General features: G+C 37.5%; 1 protein-coding gene across 2 annotated transcripts; it reads left to right on the forward strand.

Moving 5' to 3' along the window:
- Positions 1 to 5,082: 5,082 nt before the first annotated feature.
- cep83 (centrosomal protein 83) lies at positions 5,083 to 14,804 on the forward strand. Of its 2 annotated transcripts, none has more exons than XM_051890914.1 (16): positions 5,083 to 5,203; positions 5,847 to 6,052; positions 6,179 to 6,329; positions 7,364 to 7,456; positions 7,661 to 7,792; positions 7,874 to 8,125; positions 9,323 to 9,454; positions 9,567 to 9,681; positions 9,758 to 9,902; positions 9,990 to 10,139; positions 10,307 to 10,382; positions 10,490 to 10,647; positions 11,201 to 11,330; positions 11,489 to 11,592; positions 13,866 to 14,034; positions 14,182 to 14,804. In XM_051890914.1, exons 1-16 carry the CDS (start codon positions 5,144 to 5,146, stop codon positions 14,335 to 14,337), a joined length of 2,229 nt encoding a protein of 742 aa, XP_051746874.1. In that variant the 5' UTR covers positions 5,083 to 5,143; the 3' UTR covers positions 14,338 to 14,804. The 2 variants fall into 2 exon arrangements, with proteins under 2 accessions (XP_051746874.1, XP_051746875.1); XM_051890915.1 differs by lacking the exon at positions 5,083 to 5,203 and adding an exon at positions 5,221 to 5,452.
- Positions 14,805 to 15,164: the final 360 nt, after the last annotated feature.

Consider the following 15,164-nt stretch of genomic DNA (forward strand, 5'->3'; position numbering starts at 1 on the left):
TCTAAACATGTTTTTTTCTGCTGTAAAGTTGGGCATTTTAACATGGGGCTCAATGAGATTCTGCTCTCTTTTGGAACCTGTCCCTAGTGGCCAGTTGATGAATTGCAGATTAAGTCACTTCCGTACTGGCTTCAAGAGAAACGGGAGGAGGTTGCCGTTTGACGCTGACCCTCACTTACACATAAAAAGTATACTTTGGGCTTAATTATGCAACAGTTTCATTAAATTCAACTAACTTGCTCATTAAGATTCTCTTCAATCTGTTGTTCTGTAATGGCAATAGTTAGAATGCAATGAGAATGCATTGCATACAGTCATATTGTGAATTTAATTCTGACACATTTTAGGGTGCAATGACTCATGAAATCTTTCACATACTTGCGCGGAGTATGTTTCAGGTCCATGTAAGCATAAATATGATTTATTTTTCACTGCAAGGCCCCCACATTAGTGTCACACACAAGTTGAAGCCAACATGTTCATCTGTAGCCCAAGCTAATTCTCCAACAAGATATAGCACAAAGATAAACTGTACAAAATGGAGACGTGTATATGCACATGAAGTCAGTCCTCTGATGTGTATGTCTAGAGAACAGGCCATAAATGACTGAAACATTAGAAAGGCATTTTCTGAGGGGGAAGGGCAAGCATAATACCAGAGCTGTGTTTTTTATCTCCATCCTGTCTGAAAAGAAACAGATGCAATCTGCAGATTCTGTCACTGCTTTGACAGATTGCAATGAGTGAAAAATCTGGGAAAAAATGTTCTGCAGTTCAGGTGGAGGGCCATATGGGGACTCCATGTATTTGAGTGAAAACATGAAAGGGAATCAAAGTAAATAAATGGAGGAAGAGAACATCCTTTTAATTGATAATTGTTCTCAGCAGCACAGATGTTTTTAGCATTGAATCTGAGTGATATGATTCCACTTAACTTGCCACAAACATGAAGAACTGTTCTTCTGCTACTGTCCACGTCTGTTCCCATTTATTAATTTAATCTTTAAAGATTGTCATAAAAAAGACAACAGACTCATACACTTTGGTTGACAGAGTGAAAAAATTATAACTGGACCAGTGTGACATCAAATGAGTTCCTCTGCTTGGAGAACAGGTTAGGAGTTTGAGTGACAAATGCCCCGAGTAAGTGAAAACTGAGGCGCTGGTTAAGCTCTCAGTGGGAGTGAATACCTACCATCATACCGTGACCTACAATGCAGAGCAGAAAATGAGAGGAGTGAATGCTGTTACATTTTCCACAGAGACTTACTGGGAAATGGAGAGCTGATTCACACAATGACGGGAAACCGGCTTATAAAACGATTTACTTAAAAAATCTGAGTATAGTCAAAGATTGATATTCACATTAAAAGTGCTATAAACAATTTTTGTATTTTTGTTAACTTTGTAGTCTTTGTTCACACTGCACACAAATCCGTTTTGGTTTTTAAATCTGATATTTAGGACTGACTGTGCTGTAATTTTTGTCAAGTGATGAAATCTGTTCCAATCATGTTCAGACAGTGTAGACTTCATGTATCTACATGGGTTGCTATAGAAATTATGTAAGCATGAGCATATTGTGAAGACATTTTGCGACATGTGAGCTGACTCTGTGCTTGTTTACAACCGAGAGGGAAGACACATGTGTTGTATTGTTCATCAAAATTGTAATTACTTGTGCTTACCCTGCCTGGATGCCTCAACCTATGTGTGATCTCAATCTCAAGCTTTTCATAGATTCTAAACGTTTGAGCTCAAGAATGCTGGCTCAGTATCGGCTGACGCTGTACACGTGAACAGCACGACGCATGCGTGTGATGCTGACATAGGAGCTGGCCAACAATGAGTCGGCGTTCTGACGTAGAACCTGGAAGCGCTGCACTGTGTTTACAATGTGAACAGCGTAGGAGAGTGACAGGGAAGAGAAGAAATTGTTGAATAAAGCCGTTATTTTTGTTTTGTTTTTGCGCACAAAAATTATTCTCGTTACTTCATAACATTAAGGTTGAACGACTGTAGTCACATGGACTATTTTAATGATGTCTTTACTATTTCTGGACCTTAAAAAAAGCTTTGTTTCTCCCATCATTAGTGCATAGTATAAGTGCATAGTAAGTATGTCATTTGTGACACAACTTATGTCACACAGTGTGTCAGTATGAGGAAAGAGTGAGTAAAAATGTAAAAGAGAATAAAACCCCGTTCACCAAGGACACACCATCGAAACCGGATGCGCAAGAGGATTGGTAAGCAAAGAGCGTTTCTGATTGGCTAAAAAGAGCGGCCCGCTATGACAAGTGATTTCAGTGACAAGTGATGTTTATGTGTTTATGTGACAAGTGTATTGTTTGCATGTGCATGGTTGTGTTTGCAAATTTTATTGTTTTTTCTTTTTATTTGTGTGTGTGTGTGTGTTTGTGTTTGTGTGTGTGTGTGTGTGTGAGAGAGAGAGAGAGAGAGTGAGAGGGAGAGGTGATTTGATTGAGCGTGATTCATTAATATTTGTGAGTGAATGTGTGTGCGCATGTATGAGTGAAAAGTGTATTGTTTGTTTGCAAGTTTGAGTTTTGTTTTGTTTAGTTTTGTGTATGCATGTTTGGGTTCACAAGCCTGTATGATTTTTTTTTCTTTGTGTGTGTGTGTGTGTGTGTGTGTGTGTGTATGTGTATACAATATATTTATGTGCATCCCCATAAACTATCCATAGACTTTTCACTCAAAGTCTAACACTGAAGGCCAATTATTAGACACTGTACACATACTAAGTCCTACTGCAAAAAAAAAAAAAAAAAAAAAAAAACAAACAAACAAAAAAAACCTGAAATTTCCTTATAAACAGCGAATAACCATTTATAATGCATTGCACTTGCAAAAAATTTAATGTGATAATTTTCTGTTACCTTTGTTCTTCAATGACAGACAGCATTGGTCTCACGCGCGTCCCACTTTCTCACAACTATTTACTTTCGTTTAAGACTTTATTTAACTCATTCAAGGCTGCTCTAATGAGGATACTCGACAAAACGCACATTTTTGGCATTATGTGTTATCGTTCGTTCAATCGTGACATTCAGGCGCGCGTCTTTCTGTGCGTCGTGTTTGTGACAGGACATTCACAGACAGCGCATTCTCTTTTTCTCTTTTGGCGCGCTGGTTTAAAAGCATTTGCATGAATAAGAGCGTGATCATATATTGCAATGCTAGCCAAAGGATGACAGAAAAAACGGATGCTGCGTTTGCGTTAAATATTTTTGACGCGTTAAACTGGAAAACGTTGACAGCACTGCTTTTAACCCAATTTTCTGTTTAATGAACACAAAACCAATTCAAAGTCAACTCCTAACATGTCCAAAACGTTTTTAATGTTTTTTTTTTTTTTTTACTTAATTATTCTTGGCATAGCGCCTTCCATGTTCAGTCACTACTGTCCATCCTCTGTCCATGAGAGAGCTCAAGATAGCTCTCTCTGCGTGCCTGCTGCGTCACGTGGTTAGGTTGCGGCGCGTTCAAAAACAGATATTTATTCAACAAAAGACAAGTTATTTCGAGTCATTACCCTCAAGTCCGAGTCAAGTCTCAAGTCATGAATGTCAAGTCAAAGTCAAGCCAAGTCTTTTATTAATATTTGTCAAGCAAGTCTCAAGTCCTAAAATGTGCGACTTAAGTCTGACTCGAGTCAAGTCATGTGACTCGAGTCCCCCACCTCTGGATAATAGCAACATTTTATGTTTGGTATTCCAAAAAATAAACTGCATGTTATAACATAAAGCTCTTAAATACAATGTCTGAACAATCAGCATCAAGCACCTGAATAAAATGCGTTAAAAAAAACAGTCTATCTTCACTCACACATAATAAACTGCGGGAAAACAGTGGGTATTTCAGGAGTGGTTTCATCTTTTGTCCTTTTAAAGATAAAGTATCTACCAAAAACTATAAATAACTTTCATAACAGCACGAGGGCTGGTTCATGCCCAAAGATATCAAGAGGTTCAGGGACTGCAATGCCAAAATAAAAACACTCGCGCCAATATCAATATCTTTTTATAAACGCTGTATAGAAGCATAGCTGAAGGGACAACGACTCATGAAAAATCAAATAGGAAACCACAACGAACGTTTTACACAGACATGGGTACATAAGTTGTACTTTTACTGTGGTAATATTGTTCTGCAGTTAATATCATCCTTTACAAATACAAAACTTACACTAAGAACTACCTCACAGCTGTCTGTGAATGAACGAGAGCAGCATCACACGTGACGCCAGTAAATTCCGCCCTCTGCTGGCAGAAAAGCGTTATTGCAAATAGCATTGCGACATTCAAAATAAAAATGAAACTTCTGTCATCATTTACACATCCTCATGTTGTTCAAACTCATGTCATATGCCTTTCTTTCCTTCGCAGGAAAAAAAAAGACAATAAAAGCTGAGTAAAGATGCCTCAAAAAGAACGCAAATTAAATCATAAAATAGCATTAGTCTATGATTCATGAACTATATCCCAAGTGTACTGTATCTAAAACATAAGATTGAGAGAGGAACAAACTGAAAATTAAATCATTGTCCCTAAAAATGTTGACCAAATCTTGAAAATAGCATTCATTCATTCATTCATACATAATTAAATAAAATATTATTATAAAATACATTAATACATTCTATGTATACAGTAGAGACCAAAAGTGATATCTGGAGGGGATTTTTTTTTTTTTTTTTTAATTTTATGTAGGAGGGAAGAACAAAACACGGTAATTATCTGACAAGATTATTTGGCAAAAAAGGCAAACTACAGCTACAAGTTTTATTTTACTATACAAAAAAAAAAAAAAAAAAAAAAAAAAAAATTGATTACAAGTTTTCGTTGGTTCTTTTGCACGTGTTCATAATTTTTTTGTATGACCATAGACCGTAAAAAAAAAATGCATGACAGCCTGGCCAAAAATTATGTCCGCACAATTTGCCATGTTTCATTGCGTTATCACAAATAAAACAATTAACTCCAAGCACAACTACGCAATATGTTTTAACACATTTTTAATGACATTTGAATAAAGGTTGATGTCGATTTTCCTAGGCCAGACATCGCTTTTGGCCATAAACAAACGGAAAGTGTCAAAAGAAGTCTTTTATTTTGAAATGCGACTCAGGCCGCCATCATCAACGCGTAACAGTGCGTCGCTGTCAGTGTTGGATCAGGTAACTTTACAGCAACTGCTAAAATTGTTTACTTTTTTCCCTTTAATGCACACATGTATTGTTATGGTTTGTACAGCTTTGATCGCATGCAGTAGGTTACACCCAGCAGAGGTGTTTATTTATGAAAGAAGTGCAGTATGCAGTGTGGATCAAACACTGTTCGCATGACATTTCAAAATAGCAACAGTTAAAACTTGCACTCAAGGACAACACGAAACGCTTCATCTTGCGCTGGTTTAAATGCACGAGGTTAGTTTCCCAAGTGGTTCGGTTGCTTTGACAACATGGGAAGCCGTTATGTGTTTATGCTGGAGTAGCTCTGTTTCTACAACACAGAGTAAATCACTGGAGACCAGCCTGAGCTTCACATCTAATCACTTGAGAGCCAGTAAGGACTCTTGTGCCGCACATGTAGTGATTAGATGCTTTGTTCGTGCTAACAAGGCTCTTACAAGTGATTTAAAATAGTCAGTCCTGATGAGATGTAGTTGCATCTCTTGATTTTGGATGGCTGAAGTCATTTGTGTTGATTGAGATCCTTTTTTTAGAGATCTCTTGAAGTGTTAGTGGGCTGAGAGGGATTTATAAAAATCTTTTGCTTTTGTTCCCTCACTATTTTTTCTCTGTCTCTGCTATGGACCAGATGAACCCTCCAACATTAGGGCAGTCATCTGCCCTGTTCCCAAACCTGGAGCCTGCAGGAGGAGGTGGGAAAGCCACAGTCCTCCTGGGCGGCTCTACGGGACTCACCAGCTCTGATATGGAGCTCCAGAAAATGCTCATTGATGAGCGAATGCGCTGTGAGAACCACAAGACCAACTATCAGACCTTGAAAGTGGAGCACACCAGGTTAGTGACGGCTTGATTTTACTGCATATTTATATAAGATACTGTGTTAAACTTCAAGGTTGATCATTTCTGCAGTTGTGGGATGCATTGTTGGGTTAAATTCTGCAAATGTGTTTGTGTGTGCAGGCTGCAGGATGAATACACCCGGGCTCAGAGTGAACTGAAACGGCTGCTCAGTGATCGGCAGGTCGCTCAGGAGAAACAGCAGCTGTTGCTGGCCGAGCTCAGAGGAGAACTGCTGGATAAAACACGAGAGCTGGAGGAGCTCAAACTGCAGGTACACTTTACTGTCTACTTTAGACTTCATTTTACATAGATGGGCAACACATAGAGTAATTTTCATTATTTATTATAAGTAATTTCATTATAAGTCACTCAAAAATATTATGTAAAACTTTAGTTTTACATACTAGTTGCTACTAATTAAAACTTAATAATACCAATACTAGTCACTCGTACTTTTAGATATGAATATATATGACAATATTCAAAGTTTTGTGAAAATTATAACTTTGATTCATTATTGCAAATCAATTCATAATTATTACAATACAAGTAAAAAATTTGGATGCATCTACTTATTTTTTGTTATGACTATGACTCTTCTACATTTTAGAATTATATTGAATTAATCAAAATGATGTTATGAATAACATTAATGTAAATATGGGGAACTGGAAAAATATTAAACGCATGATCTTATATTTTATCTTCTAGATTTCAGTTTTCAAATTTGGAAATTAATGAAATCAGGATTATAGAGCATTATTAAACAATAAATATAAACCAGTTTTATTTTAGCATTATTTAAATACTTATATAATTTAAAATTAGCTCTTATTTTTATATTTTCAGTTTAATTTTTCAAATTTTACGTTTATAAATTTTTCCACCTAGTATTTACATTTTATTTTATTTTATTTCAGTTTTATTTGAATTACTGAAAATGATTTTTAATGGTTGATTTTAAATGTCTAAATATGATTTAATTAAGCCCTGTACAATAATTATAATGAAAGATGTGGTTCTAAAAATCATTTGAGATATTAAAGAATAGTCCACACCACACTACATTATAACAATAATGGTACCGAGAAACAGTAACGTTAGAATCACTTTCAGATCATTTTTTGAGCCAATCAGAATCTATCCTGCTTTAAAGAGCTCGAGCATTTAAAGCGCTAGACGACAAAACTGCAAGCTTGTAATAAACCGAATGATATTGTGCGTTGGTGTTGAACAGGACATTTTACTGAATAAGTAGCACTTTTTTTGTGTTGTGTTGATCATGTGTTTATTTCTGTGTTTAAGGTGCTGACCCCTCAGCGGCTGGAGCTCTTGAGAGCTCAGGTGCAGCAGGAGTTGGAGGCTCCCATCAGAGAACGCTTCAACAAACTCCAGGAGGTAACAGACACCCCTCCACGCCAGCTGACTCCTATTAACTCCTGTTGCCATGATAACCACATGAGGACATGCCACAGCCAGAATCCTGTCCATGACAGATAGAAAACAAACTCATTGCTTTGTCTTAACTGCCTGTTATAAAAGACGTTTAGTAACTGTTTAATGTAGGTTTAGTCTTGAAGTGTTCTTCTCTCTCTGTGACAGGAAGCAGAGAATTACAGGTCAGAGTATAATAAGCTTCGTTATGACCTCACCTTCCTCAAGTCAGAGTTTGATCACCAGAAAGAGGAGCACGCTCGAGTCCTGGAGGAGAGACGGATACGATATGATGCTGATGTATGTTTTATCAATTTGAAACTGCATTTATGGCCTAGTAGTGTTAATTTATGAAGGAGTGTTGTATATGTGATTCTGCAGGTGGCCCGACTCGAGCGTGATAAGGAGGATCTGGCCGCTCAACTGCAGAGCGGAGATCCGGCGCGGAATGGGAAGCGTGTTGAAGGCCTGCTGAGGGAGAAAGCTCAACTCCACCAGCGGCTCAAAGGACTGGAAGCAGAGGTCACTGAACTCAGAGCGGAGAGAAATAACTCAGGTGCTCAGGCCGAAAACGTGCAGCGGATTCAGATCCGGCAGCTGGCTGAAACCCAGGCTGCAGTAAAAGCCCTGGAGGTGAGCGTATTTAATTAAGGAGTTGTAGGTTTTTGGTGATACATGCAAGTAAGTTCATAACTTACTCTTTAGTAAAAACAGTAGCTCAGTGTAAAAAGTCAGAAATATGTTTTTTTAAATATTAAAAGACATAACAAATTTGTCCGAGCAGTGGCACAGTGGGTACTGCACATGCTCATGATACATGAAGAACCATTCACTCAGTGTCCCAATCCCATTTCCTCCTCTCTCTACACTGTCATAAAAACTTTAAAGGTTATATATATATATATATATATATATATAAAATATTTTATACATAAAAAATGTGTTTATAAAAACATTATAAATATTTTAGAAATAAAATAAATATTTTATAATAACATAAATATATTAATAACAACAAAAATATATTAAGTATAAAATAAATAATTTATGTACTGTGGAGTCAAAGTCTGAGATCACATTAAACGTCTTTGATTGAAAATCTAATTCAAACTTGTATGTTTTACTATTTTTTTTATTATATTTTTATTTTTCATGAATATTTTATTTAAAATATATTATGTTCTGCATTTCAGCATGTTTTTTTTGTTTTTTTTATTCAAATGTGACATATACAGTATTGTGCAAAAGTCTTAGGCCACCACCAACTTTGTTGTTTTAGCAATGTTATTCATCCATATTTATTTTTTGGTCTCTTTATTATGATACAAACAGAAAATACAGGGACTCAAAATGTACAAAAAAATAAATAAATAAATAAAAAATTCAAAAATGCTTCTTCAAGCAAAAATCAGTATTTAGTGTGACCTCCTGAACTTCTTCCAGTTTCTCAAAGTAGAAACTCTGAGAAACTTCTCACCATATTTTGAAAGTTTTCTTGGCCTTCCAGTCTTTTTTTTTTAATTCCATTTAGGTTTAAGAGAGCCAGGTACCTGCTATTGCTCAGTTTTAAGGGGAGGTCAATAAATACTTACCACTTTAGCCTAAAAGCTGTTTTTTTCTGTTTTTTTAATACTGCATACAAATTTCCTGTATATTCTGGTTATATTCTTATAAAGAGACTGAGAAATAATTATATATGGTCATTATACCATTGCTACAACAACATATAATGGTGGCCTAAGACTTTTGCACAGTACTGCATGTCAGTGTCACAACATTTAATATATAAAAATTTATATATTTTATAAAGATCCATCTGTTAATGTGCAGGCAGAGAAGCAGTCTATTCGTATGCAGTTGGACCGGACAGAAAGTGAACTTCGCCTATCTCAGGAACAAAACACACTCCTCACAGGCAAACTGCACAAAGCCGAGCGGGAGATCAACTCACTTAGCAGTCAGGTACACGAATACAGCCTGAGTGACTTGACCAGTCAGATTCTATGATCACATGTCCCCATGCTTGATATCTGTAGTAATATATCCTAGCAATTGTGTATGTTTTATTGGCCAGATTGAAGAGATGAAGCACACGCATAAGCTGGAGTTGAGTAACGTAAAACTAGAATGTGTCAGAGCCAAAGGAGAAATAGAAAGAGACAGAGACACACTGCAGTGCCAAGTAGAGGGTAAACATCATCTTCCTTCTCTTTTACTTTATTTTAACCTGTTTTACAGCAATAACAGAGTGTCTTTCTCCCTTAGGTCTGCAGTCAGATATCGAGGTCATGAAGTCAGCGTTGGACAGAAATAAAGACTTGATATCAGAAAAAGAGCGAGAGATGATGCGCAGGGTTCAGGCAGCAAGAGAGGAGGAGATACACAAGATGGCCACCCTTCAGGAAGAGAAGTAGGCGCTAATATTATCAGACGAGGAACTGATTCAAAGCCTCATGGGATTTTCTGCATCTTAATGTATTTATTTCTTTGTCACCAGGCTGGAGTTGGAAAATCGTTTATCTGAGTTTGAACAGCAGAGAGCTCTTCAGGAGGCAACAGGGAACTCTCAAAAAGAGGAGTGGGAGGAACGTCTCCGTGCTGCCCAGCTGGGGGAAGAGTCTGTTCGTAAGGAACTGCAAAACCTGAGGCAAGCTTCTTGAGGGTCACTTATTTATGATTAAAGTCCACATAAAGTCAGAAAGAACCCTATTTACTTCCTGGTCTTATTGGGAAAATTAAGTCTCACTGTTTTTTTATATAATAGTATGATTTTCAACCCCCGTTTTATTTCCTATCCGATTACATTTGATACAGAGCCAAAGTTCAGCAGCAGGGCCAACAGCTGGAAGAGCTGGAGACCTCGAGAGCAGAAAATGCAGACCTCAGACGAGTAAGTGCTGTAAAATAAGTGAAATTACTGTGAATGCACATAATATTGAGGTGGAAGTCATGATGTATCATATAACTCAAATAACTTTTGTAAATTGTGTTCATCAGCAAAACGCTGAGCTGAACCTACAGATAGGAACTCTTTCTCACTCGGAGAGTGAGCTGCTGGACACCAACAGCAGACTGAGAGAAAGTCTGGAGCGAGTGAGAGAGGACCTACGGAGCGCTCGCACACAAATGGAACGGACCCAACAGGAAGCCGAGAGGTACGCCTTATGGTAACCTGGATACTAGCAATGCTGTCAAAGGGGAAGCAAAAATATTTCAGAGAATGCTGACAGCTTGCTGAGTGAGCATCAAAACGTGCTGTTTAGCATTTCTTCAGATTAGAGGCTTAAGATAGAGTTGATTACTATGATGAAATGTTGATTTCAAAGCAAGATTTTGCTTGTATAAAAGTGCTTGATAGACATTTTCCCCTTCAATGACAAATGTGGATGATTTGTTGATAATGGTACATTAGATCTTTTATTTTGCCCTGAAATCATGTTCAGCCAGTCTGTTAAGTGTACCTACAATTATATAGATTTAATCTTTCTATATGTAAATTATTTATCCTGTTTGTCTATCCCCATCTTATTTGTCTGTTTTTTAATACGATTTTACTCTGTTCTTTTCATAAAAATAGCCTTAGATGCTGACATGGTATAAAACAATCAAATAAATTCACTCTAAGCTACACTTACAATAAAAATTGTAACAGTGTAGTGGACAGTGAATTGTTAAATGAAGTGAATTGTCAATGTTTTATTGTCACAGGTTGGTGGAGGAAAGGCGAGTGGAATGGTTGGAGGAGAAACACAAACTGCAGGAGAAAGAAGCAGAGCTACGGGAGAAATACAGCCAGTCTAAAGAGCGCCTGCAGAGGGCAGCATTTGCTCAGAAAAAGGTAGTGCATAAAGTCTACAAAAGTCTTTACTTTTGTAACATGACACGTTTACATCTTGCTTATACTTTGACTCTCTTTAATACTTTTATGTTTTTATTATATTTATTGTCATAATGATTATTATTAAAGGTGCACTATTGGCCTGTTTTCTTATCCAGAGGAAAACCATGACTGAACTGAAAGAAAAGAAACTTCAAGACAAGATTCAGCTCCTGGAAGCCAAGATAGAAGAGCTTGAAATTGAAGCAAGCACTGCAAAAAAGTACTTTCTTGTACTATTTATAACACTATCAGGGGCCTTTTGCTATAGAGAACAATCTAGAGATAATATTTTAGTTTTTTTAAAGTCAACGTGACATCAAGAAATATATAAATCTTTATATATACAGTGGGTACGGAAAGTATTCAGACCCCCTTAAATTTTTCACTCTTTGTTATATTGCAGCCATTTGCTAAAATCATTTAAGTTCATTTTTTTTCCCTCATTAATGTACACACAGCACCCCATATTGACAGAAAAACACAGAATTGTTGACATTTTTGCAGATTTATTAAAAAAGAAAAACTGAAATATCACATGGTCCTAAGTATTCAGACCCTTTGCTCAGTATTTAGTAGAAGCACCCTTTTGATTTAATACAGCCATGAGTCTGTTTGGGAAAGATGCAACAAGTTTTTCACACCTGGATTTGGGGATCCTCTGCCATTCCTCCTTGCAGATCGTCTCCAGTTCTGTCAGGTTGGATGGTAAACGTTGGTGGACAGCCATTTTTAGGTCTGAAAAACACCCCCACAGCATGATGCTGCCACCACCATTCTTCACTGTTGGGACTGTATTGGACAGGTGATGAGCAGTGCCTGGTTTTCTCCACACATACCGCTTAGAATTAAGGCCAAAAAGTTCTATCTTGGTCTCATCAGACCAGAGAGTCTTATTTCTCACCATCTTGGAGTCCTTCAGGTGTTTTTTAGCAAACACCATGCGGGCTTTCATGTGTCTTGCACTGAGGAGAGGCTTCCGTTGGGCCACTCTGCCATAAAGCCCCACTGGGCTGCAGTGATGGTTGACTTTCTACAGCTTTCTCCCATCTCCCGACTGCATCTCTGGAGCTCAGCTACAGTGATCTTTGGGTTCTTCTTTACCTCTCTCACCAAGGCTCTTCTCCCCCGATAGCTCAGTTTGGCCGGACGGCCAGCTCTAGGAAAGGTTCTGGTTGTCCGAAACGTCTTCCATTTAAGGATTATGGAGGCCACTGTGCTCTTAGGAACCTTAAGTGCAGCAGAAATTTTTTTGTAACCATGGCCAGATCTGTGCCTTGCCACAATTCTGTCTCTGAGCTCTTCAGGCAGTTCCTTTGACCTCATGATTCTCATTTGCTCTGACATGCACTGTGAGCTGTAAGGTCTTATATAGACAGGTGTGTGGCTTTCCTAATCAAGTCCAATCAGTATAATCAAACACAGCTGGACTCAAATGAAGGTGTAGAACCATCTCAAGGATGATCAGAAGAAATGGACAGCACCTGAGTTAAATATATGAGTGTCACAGCAAAGGGTCTGAATACTTAGGACCATGTGATATTTCAGTTTTTCTTTTTTAATAAATCTGCAAAAATGTCAACAATTCTGTGTTTTTCTGTCATTATGGGGTGCTGTGTGTACATTAATGAGGGAAAAAAATTAACTTAAATGATTTTAACAAATGGCTGCAATATAACAAAGAGTGAAAAATTTAAGGAGGTCTGAATACTTTCCGTACCCACTGTGTATATATATATATATATATATATGAATGATCATATAAATTAAATTAAAATATAATAAATTAAATGTAAAATAATTCAAATTGTGTGTGTTTTAAGGGGCCGTTCATACAGAACGTGTTTTTCCATTCCACTGCACTACTTTTCCATTGTTTTTCAATGTAAACACGCTAGACAGATGTCTTTAACTGTTGCGCTTGCGTGTTTTGCAGCATGTCGCACATGATATGGCATTCTAAAATTTGGCACTAAAGTTAAAATACGTTAAACCTTTAAAAAAACGTGTCTCTAGACCTTGCGCTCATTTTCATTCCACTGACCTGCATCTTGTGTTTTTAACAGCAAAAACGCATTCTGTGTAAACCAGGCCTATTTTGTTATTATTTATATGTGTGTGTGTGTGTGTGTGTGTGTGTGTGCGTGTGTGTGTGCGTGTTTTTGTGACATATCAGGACACAAATTTGTATAATGACATGGGTATGACATAGGTATTACAAGGAGAGGGTGACTTATGAGGACATTACCCCATGTCCCCATTTTTCAAAAGGCTTATAAATCATACAGAATTAGTTTTTGTGAGAAAGTAAAAATGTGCACAGTTTCCTGTGATGGGGAGGTTTAGGTGTAGGGTTGGTGTAGGGCGATAGAAAATACGGTTTTTACAGTATAAAAACTATTATGCCTATGGAATGTCCCCAAAATTCACAAAAACAAACGTGTGTGTGTCTTTTTATATAATATTTCTTATTTATTTGTGTGTTTGTGTGCTCAGGAAATCCTCATACTCTGAAGAACACGCTCAGCTCAGCAAGCGTCTAAAAGAGCTGCAGAGGAGACACAATGAGTTTCGCCGTCTGTTGCTGGGCAACCAGATGACCTCCTCCACCCCTCTGGCCCAATCCCTTCTCATCCCAGCAGAGTCCATCTTCTCAAACATACAGGTGTCTGCAAACATCCCATCCACAAAGTAGAATATATTCGTCAGCCATAACAAAACCTAGGATATAAATCTACCGCTTTCCCATCCTCTTCTCTCTCTTATCCCCTCTTCTTCCCACTCATCTGTTCTTTTGCATTTCCTGTCTCAGGAGGAGCAGCACCAGAGGGAGTTGTGTGTGCTGCGGAGACGCTTGGAAGAGTTGGAAAACAGCCAGCAACAGCAGCTGGAAGAGCTGGCTGCTCCTCTGGACAGAGACAGAGAGAGACTCTCAAGCCCACGGGAAGTCCTTCCAGATCTGTCTTAACCACAACTACCTGTGTGATTACATTGATCCTGTGCCAAAAAACGGACATACTGTGACATTTGTGAGCCGTTTTCTTTTAAACGACTCATGGTGCTTTGCAACAGAAAGCTCAGAGATGTTTTAATAAAATCCTGTGGCATTATTTATTAATATGGGGGTTATATTAAAGTTTACATACATTGTGGGTTTGTGTTGCAGGGTTTCTGTTGTATAAATTGAAAATGATCTGTAAAATGTTTCAAACCCGAGAAGCCATGTTTTATATTTTATTTTTGTATTTAAGATACCTTTATGAGTCCAAATGTGCATCTACACTGGACTGGAGACGGGCTGACACTGTGTATGTGTAACGGTCATTGTGAAAAATGAAAATGATTTCATTTCGACAAGCGTGTATCTAAAAGCGTTTAATCACCATGAAATGTGTTTTTAATAAAGAACTACATCGTGTCTTACCTTAATAACAATGACTGAACTTCATAACGTAAATTAAGCCTAAAAACTGGAATGTCTGTCAGAAATGACAAAAATGGCACTTTAATTTAAGTGGTGTGCCACAACACAAATATAAATCATTTCATTTTTGAAGTTTGAATCTGATTTTAGTCAAGTAGGCTATATGACTGTGTCTCAAAACCTATTGAGCTTCCTGCCCAGACAGCACATGCCCAAAATGCAGTGCGCACAACCCTGAGAAATCATGAGAAAGCCTAACAATTTCACGTTTTGGTGAATTTATATGAATTTGTAAGATTTTTAGTCCTTCGAAAACTTTTAAGTAACCATAAAGACCCTCAGTGGGGCGTAAGCAGATCATTCGAAAACGT

This window comes from Ctenopharyngodon idella, chromosome 4 (genome assembly GCF_019924925.1).
Source record: "Ctenopharyngodon idella isolate HZGC_01 chromosome 4, HZGC01, whole genome shotgun sequence".
Classification (NCBI taxonomy): domain Eukaryota; kingdom Metazoa; phylum Chordata; class Actinopteri; order Cypriniformes; family Xenocyprididae; genus Ctenopharyngodon; species Ctenopharyngodon idella.

What these genes read in the sequence shown, in the direction of transcription:
- cep83 (XM_051890914.1), top strand. Translation starts at nt 5,144, where the DNA reads ATGCGACTCAGGCCGCCATCATCAACGCGTAACAGTGCGTCGCTGTCA. An exon ending in CGCTGTCAGTGTTGGATCAG is followed by an intron (nt 5,204 to 5,846) that starts GTAACTTTACAG and finishes GCTATGGACCAG; the next exon opens with ATGAACCCTCCAACATTAGG. An exon ending in CAGCATTTGCTCAGAAAAAG is followed by an intron (nt 11,331 to 11,488) that starts GTAGTGCATAAA and finishes TTTCTTATCCAG; the next exon opens with AGGAAAACCATGACTGAACT.